The following is a 17,056-nucleotide window of genomic DNA, read 5'->3' as shown; positions in this document are numbered from 1 at the left end:
GTGCAAAGGCCCAGAGGACCTGCATCTTCCTCGGGAGCCTGCTCAATGCTTGTGGCTACCCTGGGCCTCATCTGTGAGTCACCGACATTCTAAAGGAGGGCTCGCATCAACCAGAACTGTCTTCCAAGTCAATGCATTTCCTAGCGTTGCCTGCCTACAACGCTATCATAGAAGACCTTGGCAAAGGTCTTGGTTTCTTTAGTGTTGCTGTGCTAAGACACCCTGACAAAGGGTGAAAGGAAAGATGCAGTCCATTGCTGTGGGAAAAGCCTGCCAGCAGAGGCAGAAGGCTGGCCAGTCATACCCAGGAGGCAGAGTCTTACTGAATCACACCAAGGAGGCAGAGAGTGAAGGGGTGGGGCAGGCCTATGAAGTCTCAGCCCTGCTCTCAGGGATCCTTTTCTTCTACCAGGCTACATCTTCCAAAAATCCCCCAAACTTCCCAATCAGCATCAACAGCCGAGGATCACATGTTCAAACCTAGAAGTGTATGTGTGTGATATTTCACAGTCAAACTACAAAAGGCATAGAACGTAATAACTACTTTGAGATTCGAAAAATCAGCTCTAGAGTTTCAATCCAAGAGTTTTACCAGCATAAGATTTCTAACATCTAAGTGTATTTTCTTTGAGGCAAGGCCTCGCTGTGTAGCTCTGCCTGGCCTGGAACTCAAAGAGTAGACTAGCATTGCCTTGAATTTATAGAGATCCTTCCTCCGTACCTCCCAAGTGCTGGGGTCAATGGCGTACGCCACCATGCCTGCCTACTGTACTGGTATAGGAACAGTTGCATTGTGCGGCTGCACTGTCTCTTGTAAGCACTTCTTTCCTAGAGTTGAGTTGGGTGCAATGAGTCTATTTGTAGAAGTCTCCCACGTTTCATTCCCCTCGTATGTGAACATACTAATTCACAAGACACAGGCAGGGGTGAACTTGAATCATTGTGCATGAAAGTTCTGAAATAGTCCTATTGGAGGTTCACTACCAGCCCCTAATCCACATTTTATTTAAACGTTGACTTGGTTTATTAAAACAAAACAAAACAGAAAACCTCCCAGGACACTTATTTTATCAAATGTAAGAAAACTAAAAGCCAACACTTTTTCCTTTTTGTTTATTTTTTTTTCATAGAACATAGTTTGGTCATATTCTTTCCTCTCCCCCAACTCTACTAACCTGTCTATTCAGCCAACTTCATGTTCTCTCTCTCTCTCTCTCTCTCTCTCTCTCTCTCTCTCTCTCTCTCTCTCTCTCTCTCTCTCTCTCTCTCTCTCTCCACACACACACACACACACACACACAAATTAAAAATTCAAACAAACAAATCAAAAAGTGCAGGGAAAACCGAAGTCCATTTGTGCTGACCAACAGCTCCCGGGCATGGGGCCCGCCCGCCCTGGAGTGTGGTTGATTCACTCAGCAGCACGCCATTGGAGACACTGGAGAGAGCCAGTTTTTCCTCCTCCAGCATGGTATCAATTACAAATACACTTTGCGTCTTCCCCTCCTCTGTGCTGGGATTTTGTCTGAATTGCACTCACACAGTCTTTGTGTCCTGCTACGGTGTCTGAGTTCATACGTTCATCAGCTCTGCTGTGTCTGGAAGATGTGGTTTCGTGGAGTCACCCACCATCTCTGCCTCTTTCAGTCTTTCTGCCTTCTCTTTGGCATAGATCCCTGAACTGTTAAGGGAGGTTTTTGATGAAGTCGTCCCACTTGCAGTACACTGACCGGCCTCTAGATGGAGGCAGACTGTACCTAGCAGTCCTTTCACATTTCCTGTATCAAAGCTACTGTGGCCGCACAATATGTAAATAGAGAAAAGTCAGTCAGCATGCAAGTGCAAACAACTGAGTCGGTTGCTAGTTAAGGCCAGTACAGACTTATTAAATGGCTTATAGAAACAGTAAATTGGATTTTTACCGTAGAACTGCGAAGAAGCTACTGCCAAAGCAGGAGCTTCCTGCTATCCTCTTCAGGTGAGACCCTAAGGTCTTCCCAGTAATATCAGGAGCTGCCTGCAGTGTCCCAGGACCTGGCCACACCAGATCGTCAGTGCTACCAAAAGGAGCACCTAGTACCTGAACTGTACACACACCAGCCTAGTGATGGATGGGCTCAACAGTAGGGGAGACTAAAGAAACCCGAGACCGTGCTCCGCTGCTGTGCCACCCACCACTCAGACCCGCGCATGCTCAGTGCACTGGGACAGCGCATGTCTAGCCTCGGCAATCTAGTAGGCACATACAGAGAAGATAAGAGTGTGCAACTCACACCCTCCCCATAGCCACCTTCAAGCCTCTCAGGCCGGGTCACTGAACCTGATGCTCTAGGAAACACTCCAGCACTTGCATAACAGTGCCCTAAAATGATCAAGGATATTATAACCAAACCTATCCATCTGCTACAAAGCATTCTTTTTAAATCTTCTGTTTTGATAACGTTACAATTCTTTCATACTTTTATTATTTTTAAGTCAGTGCATGAGGCTATGCACGTAGGAAACACGGGTGCCCGTCCATGCTGGGAACTGAACCCAGTCTTCTGAATGGGGTGGGAGGTGTATAATATGTGCTCTTAACACCAAGCCATTGCTCCAGCCCAAAATGACACTGCATTGCAATCCCTGACAGCACTTGGGAAAGCAAATGTCAAAAATGCTTTGGGTATCAGGCTCCGGGTGATGGCTCAATGGGCAAACCCCTTGCCAAACAAGTATGGGCATCTGAATTCAAATCGCCCAGACCTATGTGAAGGCTTCGGGCAGTAATTCCACCGTTTTCACGAGGAGATGGGGGAGGCAGAGGAGACCCCCTGAAACTTGAAGGCTTCACAGTGGTGTGGTATACACAGTAGTGAACACACACACACACACACACACACACACACACACACACACACACACACTCTGAGTCCTTTCAGTCACCAACCACACTGGTGGCTCTGACCTTTGGAGTCGGGTGTTTTCTCAACCCTCAGCTCTCCCCTCCTACCCAGCCTTGCACTGGGAAGCAGGCTCTGGCTCCCCGGGCCTCTTTTCTTTAAATTACCACAGGGAGCAATCATCATCAAAGTCAATGATTTGAAGTAGAACAGCCACAAACTCAGCAATCCACCCCACTTGATGAATTTGGTCCTTCATCTGGCCTAAACCCTTCTACATTGTTTGAAATTCTTTCTGCTTTTTCAGTCTCTGTTTACAGATGTGTAGGACCTTCTCTGGGCTTCTCCAGAGCTGCTCTCTAAAGCTGTCCTTCTGGAGTAAGGTCAACCTTCCAAAATCCGACTGCACCCGAGGGAAGCTGCTGCTGCTGTTCTTGTTTTCTCCGAGTCTCATTTTCGAATTCCTGAGGGCACGCAGAGGGGTGGGAACATCTTGTGGCTACTCTTTCCCCGAAGGCTAACTAAGGAGCAGCCAGACACCAACCCCACTTACGGCTGCATTCCAGACAGGCACCATGATTAAAAGGACACCACTCCATCATTAAGACTACAGACCTAATATCAGTGAAGTGATTTTTCATGGAAATTATTCCCAAAACCAAACTCCACTGGACAGTGGTTTTCACATTTGGGGGAGGGGACTAGCTTTCTTTTAATCCTTTCTATTTTCACTGGAAAGGGGGTGAAGGGGAAATGGCACGGAGTTCTGCGGAGAACTTCAGCGAGTGTTTCCTCAGATGCCTGGAGCACCTGGAGGAAGGGAAGACGGATAAGCTGAGGTCATTGGAACCAGGCTGTGACGCGCAGGTGGGTACATTTCCTCCTTGTCACTGCTGCTTTGCCAACCTTCGGCATCAGGTAGCCTTGTTTGGCTGTCATCCGACTGGGACTGTCTCTCCCAAATTTGAAGTTCATATCTTTCAGGTCAGGAGCGGTCCCTCAGCATTCACAGTGGACTAGAGCCAAGATCTCATGAGACGCCACAGTGATGGAGGTGCTCAGGTCCCTTGAATGGAAACTGATAGTATCCGCACATAGTATCGACTCTCAAACACCTCTAGACTGGCACAAACACCTAGCACAACCGAAAACCTACTTAAGCAAGTATCGTAGGTTTCGGGAACGGTGACAAGGAAAAGCAAGTGTGTGCACACGTGGCATAGGTCCAACTTATGTTTTATTTTAGGGCTGGGGTTGGACCCAGGGTCTTGGACATGCTGGACAAGCACTGTACTGCTGAGCTGTATCCACAGCCCTGTGATAATCCTGGTCTGAGGCTGGTTATATCAGAGGATTCAGAACCAGCAAATCCAGAGAACGGCTATATATCTATGGCTGTGTGAACATACATGTATATACTAAATATACATACATGCATTTACATATGCCCTACTGCTTTTAAATCCTCTCCAATACGCGGCTGAGAGTCCCATGGAGAACACACCATGCTTAGCCCCTCACCATCCCTCCCACTGTAGAAATGCACAGAAGCAGCAGATTATTCACAGAGAATAATTATAAACCAACAGGTTTATCTCCAGGCAAATGAGAAAAGGCTTCCTCTTCTCCCGGGAGAGTGGGAGTTTGAGGTCTGTCCACCATCAGGGTGCCGTGCCTCCCCATAACACAGCCTGAGAAGGACTACAAAGACAAATTGTGCTCAGTGTAGACGCGTAAGCTGGAACAGGTTTCCCTACTCAGCTTGTTGACATTTGCATAAAAGTCTCTGCCATTCTCAACCCGCCAGGGTTTCCTGTATGTGAACACCGGGTCCCCAGTATGTGGTCTGCAGCTGTTTGGGGAAGGCTATGGATCTTTTAGTGGGGTGGCCTCTGAAAGTTTATAGTCTCACTGAGTTTCCGGTTTACCCTCTGCTCCTGTGTGTTGCTGAGATGGAATCTCTCCAGTTTCCTGCTCGGGCCACCTACCACCGCCATATCTCTCTGGCATTATGGGTTCTCCCTCTGGAACCAGGAGCCAAAATAAACTCTTCCTTGCACGAGTTTCTTTTGGTCACGATGTTCTGTCACAGCTACAAAAAGGTAACCAGGACCTGGTCCCATTCCAGGGTCCGTGGCCAGGGGCTGGCAGCAATAGCATCTCACCTCCCTGGGTGACATCTGAGGAGGCAGTGCTACATCACAGAGTTATGGGCACAGCAGCCTCTAGTGTGGAGGTCAAGGTCTCTGCAAATACCCCAGCAACCAACAAACAATACCTCGATCTAATGTTTCTGAAACGCAAAGTTAATTCAAAAACCCACTGTGGGAGTGAAAGAGATGGTGCATCATTTAGGAGAGCATCCTGCTCTTGTCGAGGGCCTGAGTGTGGTTCCCAGTAACCTCACTTGGTGACTCACAATGACCTACAGCTTCAGCCCCAGGGACCTGACACACTCTTCTGGCCTCTGCAGGCATCTGCGCTCAGGTGTGTGTGTGTGTGTGTGTGTGTGTGTGTGTGTGTGTGTGTGTGTGTGTGTACGCCCAGACATAAGAATAAACCCTGGAAGAGTTATCCTGAAAGGATCCCCTTAAAGAGATCCACAATGAAGCAGAATTTAAAAACCTCCTTCTATGATCTATAACCCTGCTACCTGGAATTTACTCAAAGAAACCTCCATACAGATGCTCTCAGCAGCTTTATGCAGACCTATCCAAACTTGCAATCAACCAAGATGTCTATTGGAGGGTGTCTTAGTTTGGGTTTTACTTCTGTGAACAGACACCACGACCAAGGCAACTCTTATGAAAGACAACATTTAATTGGGGCTGGCTTACAGGTTTAGAGGTTTTAGTCCGTTATCATCAAGGTGGGAGCATGGCAGCATCCAGGCAGAAGTGGGGCTGGAGAAGCTGAGAGCTTCACCTCACCTCTTGGTCTGAAGATAGCTAGGGGAAAATCGGCTCCCAGGCAGATAGGAGCAGGGCCTTAAAGCCAATGCCCACAGTGACACACCTACTTCAACAAGGCCACACCTCCCAATTGTGCCACTTCCTGGGCCAGGCGTATTCAAACCACCACAGAGGGTAAATGGATAAACTGGCACATCTGGATGATGGGATATTATTTACCCATAAAGCATGCAGAACACCAATGAGCTCTCGGGCCAGCGAGGTGCTATCTGCGGTAACCACACACCAGGGCAGGGCTGCCAGTTGGGCCACCGTTCCCGGCCTAAAGTTTTTTATTAAGAGGGGAAGGGGTGGTCTACGATGATGATCGAATTTATAAATAAAGAGCAAGGTAATGGACAAGCTGATAAATCTGAAGGTCCTCAACCTTCCTAATGCTGCAACTCTTTAATACAGTGCCTCGTGTTGTGGTGACCCCATACCATAAATTATTTTCACTCATACTTCATAACTGTCACTGTTGCCACCAAGTGGTGTCTCAGCTCCCAGGACCTTCAGAAATATGTGTTTTCCTGTGGGTGCTACCCACAGGTTGAGAACTGCTGATCTAGAGGGATAACATGTTTAGAGGATTTGTTAAAATTCTCAGTTCTGACAGAAATGAAAACAAAGAGATACCCTTATAGGGCCATGCCTCTGAGGCCGGGGAGGTGCAGAAGGGGTGGGTATTACAGCTACACTTCTAGTCCTCTGTGACACCAGGAGTTACACTGCTTCCTGGGACTCTGGGGACTGTTCTTCTGTGTGTCTTTGTGTTAAATAAGACCAGACACAAGGGGATTTCCTTAATCAAGGCAAGGCTGAGTAAGGACCTTGGAAAGGAGATTGTGTTTGCAGGCTCCTGGTGACTCACAGTTCCCCTTCATTCCAGTCGCTCATCAACCACAGTCAATTGCACCCTAGGCACCAGGTGCTTCCCAGAGGAAATTCCCAAACTCATCACAAGGAGGCAGTCAAGGGCAGCGTTAATATTGCTGGTCCAAAGCCGTCCTTATTTTCTGAGGTCACAGGTACCTTCATTTTGACAAATTTTGTCCCTTTGTTTCTTTCCAGAAGTTGGAAAATTCTCAAGTTAAATGCCCCTTATGGAGGAAACAAAATCGAACCCCTTGAAAAAATCTTTGACTTGCTGTGACTATGCGCTTATACGTGCGTTGTAGAGAGACTGGCTTCAGATAGAGTGTGAGAAGTTTACAGAAGCACAGGCAGACAGAAGTGTCCCCTCAGTAATCCCTGGGGCAAGGCTGTCAGTGCTCTGTACCCTATACTCTCTCTACTGGAGGAGGGGTTCCCCAGCTGGGCAGGTATCCACCTGCAAGGCCAGCTGTGGTGACAGCCAGAGGAAATTCCTCCCCTGAAGACAAAGGATCCATTATCCTGCAGGCTCAAGTTCCCAGGGATGGGGGAAGGCACACGGGAGGTTCTTATCTTTACTTTATTTGGCAAAGCAGGGGCAATCTTCACAGAGACCTGACACCCCACCACACACACACACACACACACACACACACACACACACACACACACACCCCATTTCCTGCAAAGCACAAAGGAGAAATTCCACTCCCAAGCTGGCTCCTGCCTCAGGGCTGACTGGCTAGGAAAGCACAATGCTCCTTAATCCAGGTGGAAGCTGCAGTCTGAGGAAATAGGAAGGCTCCCTCTGCCTTCACACTGCCCTGAGCAGTCTGCTCCCAAGCCACTGGGGTCCCAGAGACATCACTGTAAAATGCAGCTAATGAGGTCTAGGGTTCATACTTCCCTATTCTATGATTTAACTGCCAGGCCACAGAAACACACACACACACACACACACACACACACACACACACACACACACACACACACACACAGAGTATCCCCCCTGGCCTTCCTTTCTTATCTGCAAAACAAGGACCCTTACCTTAACAGCAAGTATATAAAATTAAGAGCATATGCCTTTAAACCCAGCACTCAGGAGGCAGAGGCAAGTGGATCTTTGTGAGTTCAAGGCCAGCCTGATCTGTAGAGCTAGTTAGTTCTAAGGCAGCCAAGTCTAACACAGTCTACGCTGGTCTCAAATTCACTCTGTAACCCATCCTCACCTCACACTCAAAATCTTCCCAAGTTAGCCTCACAAGTACTGGGATTTCTGATGTGCATGATCACACCCAGTTTGAAATTCAGTGTTAAAAATGATTCCAAGTGGGGCTGGAGAGATGGCTCAGTGGTTAAGAGCACTGGCTGCCCTTCCAGAGGTCCTGAGTTCAAATCCCAGCAACCACATGGTGGCTCACAAGCATCTGTAATGGAATCCGATGCCCTCTTCTGGTGTGTCTGAAGACAGGGATAGTGTACTCATCCACATAAATATTTCTAAAAAAAAACTTAAAAAAAATAGATTTAATTCGAGATGAATAATTAAAACTCTAGGTGTTCTTACTTGATTATAATGTACCTTTTACATGCATACATACGCCATTAATATTAGCATACTCCATACTGAACCTTGTGTACGTGTCCAGTTAAAAAGCAAATGAAGGGCTAGAGATGGCTCTGCAGGCTGAAAAAAGTACCTGCCAGGCAAGCCTGATAGCCTGGGTTCAATTCTCACAACTCACATAAACCCCATGTGGTGGCAGGTGTCCATAATCTCAGCACTCTTTTTTGCTTTAAAATAATTTTTTAAAGAAACTTTTTAAAGATTTTTTAAAAGACTTCTTTATTTAATGAGTACACTGTAGCTATCTGCAGACACACCGGAGGAGGGCATCGGATCCCACTACAGATGGTTGTGAGCCACCATGTAGTTACTGGGAATTGAACTCAGAACCTACCGAAGAACAGCTGGTGCTCTTAACCACTGAGCCATCTCTCCTACCCTGATCCTAGCACTCTTACAGTGAGATGAGAGCTTGCCCAGAGTATTCCTAGCCTGGAATACTCAACCCAGCAATACTCAGCCCTGCACAAACAAGACTCTGCCTTCTAAGACAAGGTAGAAAGGTTATTTTCTGACCTCCTCCTGCATGCCATGGCCCATGGGCACCTGCACTCACCCATATATCCTTCATACACATATACACACGGACAACAGAAACAGTAGTAAAAAATAACAATAAACATAACTGGGTAAAATTTTAAAAATATTAACAGCATTGATAACATAAGCAACGATGTGTCTTTTAAGGTAGCTGGGGTACTATCCAAAGCCACACAAAGAGCATAAGCACTGTTTTGTTTGGCCTAGGGTTTGTCTGAACAGCCAGAATGGCTTCCGAACTCTCCTCTGGTTACTCTCTGCAATGAGGAAAGGAAATCAAGGTGTCGACTCACACCCATCTTCTCCTTATTCTTCCAACAACAGTTTGCTAGGTTTTATGTGGCAGAATTCAATTGCCTTCTGCATTGATCCTTTACCTGACCCCTCTTCCCCCAGCTCCACCTGTCTGCAAACACAAATATTAAGTGAAACTCTTAAAATGTTGGGGGGTCAGAACACAAAACACCAGCACAGAGAGCAAGGAGATCTATACCCTATAACCTGCACATTATGTTAAGGGAGTGAGAAGGGCAACAGAAGATAAGAAGTGACCTTGTAATTCAGGGCATGAATAGCTGAGGTAAAGGCAAAAAGAGAGATTACACCTCTTGGTAAATCTGGTTAGATGAAAGCTGTGCCCCACACCTGAGAAGCCCCTCGTTTATGTTCTCAAACCAGGAGGGGAGAGGAGCATGACAAGTCCAGAGAGGCTAAGAGAAGCCACCTCTCAGAGTTCACTCAACAACCATTGTGCCTTCTGGGACTGAAGTGTGGCCAGTGGGATAGGCTCCCCTCTGGTTCATCCCTCGGTTATTCCCTTGTCCTGGAAACTGGAAAGCACTACCAATATAATGGCTAAAGTTGAAAATCCCAGACAATTCAGAGTGAGCCCAGCCCCAGAAACAGTCTGGACTTTGGCAAGGGTTAATTAAGACAAGTTAATCACGGTTACTATTGCTGTGATGAAACACCATGACCAAAGCAGGTTGGGGCAGACAGGGTTTATTCGGCTTGCACTTCCACATCACTGCTCATCATGGAATGATGTCAGGACAGGAACTCACAGGGCAGGAACCTGGAGGCAGGAGCTGATGCAGAGGCCAGAGAAGGGTGCTGCTTCCTGGCTTGCCCGATAGGATCAGCCTGCTTCCTGTTTCCTTATAGAACCCAGAACCACCAGCTCAGGGATGGCACCACCCATAATGGGGTGAGTCCTCTTGCTTCCATAACTAAGAGAATGCCCCGCTGACTTGATTTTATGGAGGCATTTTCTCAGCTGAGACTCCCTCCTCTCCAGTGACACTAGCGTGGGCCAGGTTGATAAAACTAGCCTGCACAACTTGACATTCTTTTTCGTTGGATCTCAAAGTCCTCACAAAGACCTATAGGTAAAAGGCTTGTCTACCATTCTGCACTGATCCTAGGCGGTGATGGCACCCTGGACCAGTGGAGCCACATGAGAGAAAGATCAATGGATCAAGGACTCTTGGCCCTTCCTTTCCCTGTCTGCATCCTAACCATTGCTTTGTCCTACCACAACAAACTCCACCATGATGTCTGTTCTCCCCACAGGAATAAAGCAACAGATTGGGGAATGGAGGCATCCTTCCTGCTGTGAGGTGATTCATTTTGTTCCTCCATAATTACTGCCTTCCCAGGCCCAAAAGCAAAGCAAATGAGTCAGCCAAACATGGACTGAAATCTTTAAAACAGTGAACCAAAATAAATTTTTCTGCCTTATGCAACAATATCTGGGGTAATTGTCAGTGATGGAAAACTAAACCAATATTGAACCAGCGAAGACTTCTAGGATCAGCACTTGCAGAGTAAGGTCAAACTGATATCTGAGCCCAAGGGCTCAGAAGCATAAAAACATGTACACATAGTAAGACAGAGGCATGTGAAACAGCCTTTTGAAGCTTACCCAGGGATCTTTCCTTTGTTTGATTGGTCGATCTCACCACTGGAAGGCTTGCCCGAGTTCGACTGCCTCTGGCAAAAGGACTTGGTACGTCTCCCTCAGACATGGCTTCCAAAGAGTCACCAGATGTCTCTGATAAATGCTCAACCGGATCCCCCAAATTGGGAGGTTGAGGACTGTGGGACAGCTTGGGGCTTTTTGTCTGCAAAAGATATTTTAAAAGAAAGTGTTATTTCTATAAGAAAGCATTATTCATTATTAATTAAAGTTAATTTATTATTGCCATGTTATTTCCAGTACCAGCTGTGAACAGGAAGAAAACCACCATAAGGGTTACTCTGGGAGTCAGTAGTGTACAGCCCTGGAAAAAAATATTCTTGATGACCCCATTAGGAATTGTAATCGCTAGATGTCTACCTTATTAATGGCGTAGGATGGGAACAAGCCCGCACTACAGGAAAGACTGGTGGAGAATCATTACCTTCCCTAGCGGATTCTCTCAGTTAAGGCGTAACAAGTGGGACTGTGCACCTTTCTATGTGCCCAATGTGCTTATTAGCCTCACGCTAGGGTACACTGGTCTTCACCGTCTTCTACAAAGACCTGATGTCAGGAGCTGAAGAGATGGCTCAAGGGTTAATATCCGCCAGCTAATATAAAACTAGCCTCGTTCACCATGGAATGAAGTCAGGACAGAAGCTCAAACAAAGCAGAAACCTGAAGTCAGGAGCTGATCACGGACCCAGGTTCAATTCTCAAGACGCACAAGGCAGCACATAACTACCTGTACCTCCAGTTCTAGGGGATACCCTCTTCTGGCCTCTAGAGGCCTTAGTCATGCAAAAGGTGCATGCACAGACATACATGCAGACAGACACACACTCATACACATATTTTAAATAATTTAATTAAATTAAACTTTCCCAGCATAGTGGTTTAATCTTGGCACTCAGAAGGCAGAGGCAGGCAGATGTCTGAATTCAAGGCTAGCCTCATCTACAGAGTGCATTCCAAGACAGCCAGGGCTGCACAGAGAAACCCTGCCCCCAAAACCAAACCAAGCAAACAAATAAGCAGATCAAAACAACAAAGAAAACAAACAAACATGTGTTTATACTTCCGTAAGTGAGCTACACAGTGAGGGAGATGTTAATATCACCATTGATTGCTTGTTCTGGGGCAGAGGACACTCAGCAAGTTGTCTAGTTTTGTTTTTATCTCCCTTGCTAATCTGCAGACAAGTAATGACCCCACGTACACACTGCCTAATATAATTTCCCTCTGAATTACCCGTTTAGACTGCTATGTTAGGGAGTGAGTATGTCAGATACCCATTATCTGTTAATAGCTAATACTCCCTGAACATAAACGCTGGAGCAAGTACTGTCCAGAGCACCTGGAGATGTCAAACAGCTCCTGAATTAATTGGTGATGTGTATGGAGAGCCATAAATAACCCAAGGGAATTATGATAAAAGTATAAATGAATATCCACCAGAACCCCACTTCTATGCTCCAGTCCCTGCGTGGGACTAAGGATAGAATGATTCGGCCTGCAGACACGTGTACGCACTCTTCCTCATGGTGTGTATAATCCACAACATTAAGGAGAAGGGAGAAGACTGGGTGTGGTAGCGTACACCTTTAGTTAAAGCGCTTCGAAGACGAAGACGTGACTATCAGAATGAGGCCACCTTGGTCTAAAGAATGAGCTTCAGGACAGCCAGGGCTACACAGAAAAATCCTGTCTCTAAAAATCTGAGAGAGATGGGGTGCAATAGGGGGAACTTTGCCATACAAGATTGGTGGTAGAAGTTTGCTTGTGTATCTAGAGTCAAAAACATGTACATCTTGGTATCTAGGAAGAAAGAAATAGGAGAGATGGCCCAAGCCAGAGTATAAGGGAAACAGTGAGAAATGCAGGCTGGTTGAATGGACCAGCTTGTGCCAAGTCCACAGGACAGAAAGACGTTGTGGGGTGGGACATTTGTCGGGGGAGAGAGCAGAAGAATTCTCACCTGACCAAAAAGTAATGGAGTGGCATTGACTATTCTAGGGGGAAAAGGGTGGATGGTGGCAGGATGAAGATGCTTTTCTAGATCACAGTGGCTGCTGGAGATGATACCAACAGGCCACATGGCAGAGAGGAGGAGCTACGGAACTTCACAGGGCAGAGAGGAGGAGCTACGGAACTTCAGAGGGCAGAGAGGAGGAGCTTCGGAACTTGGTGAACCATAGAAAATGGACACATGGTCTCAATCTTTCCGTCTCCCCTGAGCCAATGCTGATCTACACCCCATGACTCTAGCCACCTTGTGGGAGGCAAACTGATTTAGAACAACTAGGCAGCTGACTTTATTAAGATGCCAAAGGAGCTGGGGGTGGGGGTGGGGATAGTGGTAGGGTACAGGCTGTCCGTAAGAGTCAGGCTTCTTGGTTTGTTGCATTCCTTGATTTCCTTCATGCAGCCTTAAAATGCCAGTCTACCAGGCACTTAACGTCAGGCACTGAAGCTTCCTGGGGAGTGATCTGTGCAGTCACGGGGAGCCCTGCTGTCCTGTGATCTGCACTTGATTTATAAGCCTCTGGGAATATCTGGAAGTTTGTTTTGTTTTTTGTTTTTGTTTTTAATTTAAATCAAGTGATACTGAAAATTATGTTGCCATTCCTGTTTTAATGACTTACCTACTGATGCTTGAGTGAAGCCACAATTGTATGTGATCCTGTTGGTTAACAGACGATTCCTCTAGGCTTCTCCCAGGGACCTAGGCTTGCGTCATCACCCACTACAGGCCGGGTGCAGCAGAGGAAGGCAGTGTATACTGCTACCCCTGCCTCCGTTCTTCCGCTTCTGTTCCCTGCTGGCCTCTCTCTTTTGTTCTCTTTCTGTCCTTCTCTGTTCCCCCTTTCTCTGCCTCTATGCCGTTTCTAGGTCCTCACTCCCTTCCCTTCCCCCACAATAAACTTCCCTTGCATCAGGCCTGTCGCTGGAGTGGTTTCTCAGGGGGCAGGCACCCTGGCCTGGGCCTGCCAGATACCACCTGCTGTCAGCGCGCTTCCGTTTCATAGCAATACTACTAGGGGGCTCTTGTAAAGATGGCATCATCTCCTATTCATTACCCAGACAGCCACACTTCGCTGCACCTCACAGGACCCTCCCACAGTGGGAAACACAAAGTCAGTTATTCCCCTCCCTCCCGTGACCCCCGGGGATGTGCCTTCCAGAGATGCCTGCATATCCAAATGAAACTCAGCCATTACAAGCGGATGAGATTATGAAGCAAGATTCCAGCCAGAAACAACGCCATTAGCAGGCAAATCACCCCTTGGGTTTGTTTTCATGTGCAAGCTTCCAAAGCAGATTATTTCTCAATTTACTTTTTATGAAGTTGGCTTCTATTATGGTGAAGTGATACTCTTCCTGACTGTTTTTCTTTCAGTCTGGGATCAAACCAAGCATATTATCCGACTAGGGAAATAGCCCTAAATCTCACTCACCTACCTCACCAAGACATGAAGAAATGGCTGTGTTCACCAAGGACAGAGCTTCTTAATTACGCTAAACAGCATCTCAAGCTAAGTGTGTTCTACCCAGAGAGGCGGGTAGGTGAAGAAGAAGGATTCATTTAGCCTAGCAAAGAGCAAGAAACAGTATTCCTTTGAGCCTTACACAGCATTTGTCTTCTGTGCTGTAGACACCCCAGCAGCCTATGGCTGGCACAGTGTGTGTGCTGAGCTGCGACTTTCCATTGCAATAGGCAATAATCCTTGAAGAAAATGAACCATCAAATCTCTATTTCTCGTTCAAGGTTAACACAGTAGTGAGTAAATATAAAAATAGAGATGAAAGGGCTGATATTTTTTTTTAACTTCCTATATATAAACTGTTTGGTTCCAAATGTATACGTCTCTTGATTTTTATGTCACTGGGTTTCTTGTTGAAATCTACCCTAGCACATTAGCAATTTCCTCAAACGCTGCACCTTCCCCTCAGATGCTAACTTCCTGCTGAGCCATCCTCGGCTCACAGAAAAGACAAGAGAAATGGTTGGCACTGGTATTAGATAACTCATGATCTGCTACATTGAAAAAGAATGCACTTGGGCTACTTGGCCTGCACCCAGCATACGCTGGGACACAGTTTACCCAGCACCCACAGAGCTGTGAGTTCAATCCCTAATGCTACATGAGTTGGGCATGGTTACACTCCGGAGCACTTGAGAGGTAGCGATAGGGACTCAGAAGTTCAAAGTCATCTTCAGCTACATAGCCAAGGACTGTCTCCGAAAACAAACAGCAAAACAGAATCACATTTCTGTAACATATAAACAGGAAGAGCCATGTGGGCATGCCACCGTGAGGAGAGAAGATTTGCAGGAATAAGAAATGGGGGTGTTGAGGACAGATCGTGGCTGGACGCTTGCCAAGCACACCCAAGGTTCGGGACTTATCCTCAGGACTGCAATATTAAAAAAAATAAAAGTTAAAAATGGCTTGGGAGAGCAGAACTTGAGTATGGGAGACGTTGGGCTGCTATGAGCCCTTTCCCCTCATTGGACCAATCAGCAGCCGCCTAAGCATGATGAAAACGATCAAATTCTTTTTCTAAGACACCACCATGGGTCAGGGGGTTGACTGTGTTTATGAAACAGACCAAGGATGTGATGAGAAAGAAGAGCGAGAGAAGGGAGCACGCACACTTGTGGTGCTTCACAGGTGAGAGGCACTGGCCCCACTGCCTAGGAAAGCAATTCAGGGGCTTTCAGCTTCCAGTCACTGGTGGGGGTGGGGTATGTCAGGGGGTGGGGCCTACAGCTAGTTCTGCCCTTAGTTCCAGTTTTGTTCTTCCACTGTTTCCGGAAGATTCTACGTCTCATTAGCAAATGATCATGGTAAAAACCAATTTTAGTAGTCCTCCTTCCTGCCCAGGATGCTGCCCTACGCAGATTCATAACATGAGTGACAGCCAGGGAGAGCACTTAACTCTCTGGAGACCAAACAGACAGCATCAAGTGACTAGAGGGGATTATAACATAGAGGGGTGCTGCTTAGTTTCTAAAAATCTGAGTCAAAAAGAGATCCTGCCTTATGGCTCAAAGGTAATGGATGACCTGGGTTTAAACTCCAGAACTAAACAAAACAAACTTACACCCCTTACTATTCATAGATGTGGATATATATAATATATCCATATAATATTTATAGTATAATATATATGTATATACATATATATACATGCACACACACATAAATATACCATACACATAAATATTTATATATATTTCCTATAATATATATACACATGTACATACACACACATAAATATATATAACACACACATACATATGAAAACACCTGATGTTGACTTCTGGCCTCCGTATGTATATAAACACTTATGTATACACTTACAAACATGCATGTGTAAAACGCACATTGTATGGACGTTAATGTTCCCTAAAAGGGAGGCAGACTGCTCGCAGGATTTCAGATTTTGGCTTCATTCTGTTTAAGATAAAGACTTTTCCGGACCCTGCACCGTCCAGCTCTGTTGCCTGTGCTGTGGAACTGAGGGCTAGCCTCAGCCGTAGAAGAAGCAGGGGATGATGGGAACACTCTCTGGGCTACGCAAGCATTTTCCTTGAGTGGATTTTCCTTGCTGTCCCATGATGACTCAGGACACTGATCTCCCTGCATTTCCATTACGACGAGTTTCCCAGTTCCCCAAGTGCCTCAATCCTGCAAGCACAAACGAGGACAGGGTGGTGTGTGTAGTCACGTCAGCCAACCCACTTACCCTTCCTAGAGCGTGTTTTTCCTCGAGGAGGACTCTGTCTCACTGAGCGGTGATGGTGTGAATTCATAAGGTTCTCTCCCATGACTTTATCTACAACTCTCTGACTAAATTTCTAGACATCATCTCTTCCTGATGACAGGAGAAAGTGGAGGGAAGGGAACTATCTCCTCGGGTTCTTTTTGCCCTGGACCCAACTGCTCCTATGTGGTAATGTCATTTAATCATTCGTGTAGCTTCAGAACAGTGCTCATTACTGTAGAAACAGTGCCTAAGCCTAGTACACTGAATTAGCAGATGATGGACTCCAAGCCCAGTATGTAGGCTACAAATCTGCTTCTCATTGCTGAGTTGCTAAACCAAGACTTAGAGATGCTGGCTCTGGGTCACCCTCTAGCAAGAATTGGTTAACATATAACCTTGGTCAACATATAACCTTCACTGGGTCACAGTTGTGTATGTGTTCCTA

The 17,056-nt window shown here is 46.4% G+C and overlaps 1 protein-coding gene across 19 annotated transcripts in view; it reads right to left on the bottom strand.

The window, feature by feature from the left end:
• Positions 1-17,056, bottom strand: part of Etl4 (enhancer trap locus 4) — a 463,673-nt gene that overhangs the window by 128,412 nt on the left and 318,205 nt on the right. For all 19 annotated transcript variants that reach the window (XM_063276268.1, XM_008771907.4, XM_039096217.2 and 16 more), the window contains one exon: positions 10,801-10,999. In XM_063276268.1, coding sequence (XP_063132338.1) covers positions 10,801-10,999 — 199 coding nt within the window. The remainder of the gene's footprint in view (positions 1-10,800; positions 11,000-17,056) is intronic.

Source organism: Rattus norvegicus, chromosome 17 (assembly GCF_036323735.1).
Source record: "Rattus norvegicus strain BN/NHsdMcwi chromosome 17, GRCr8, whole genome shotgun sequence".
NCBI lineage: Eukaryota > Metazoa > Chordata > Mammalia > Rodentia > Muridae > Rattus > Rattus norvegicus.
Note: the sequence above shows the minus strand (reverse complement) of the source record. Positions and strands in the feature narration are given on the sequence as shown.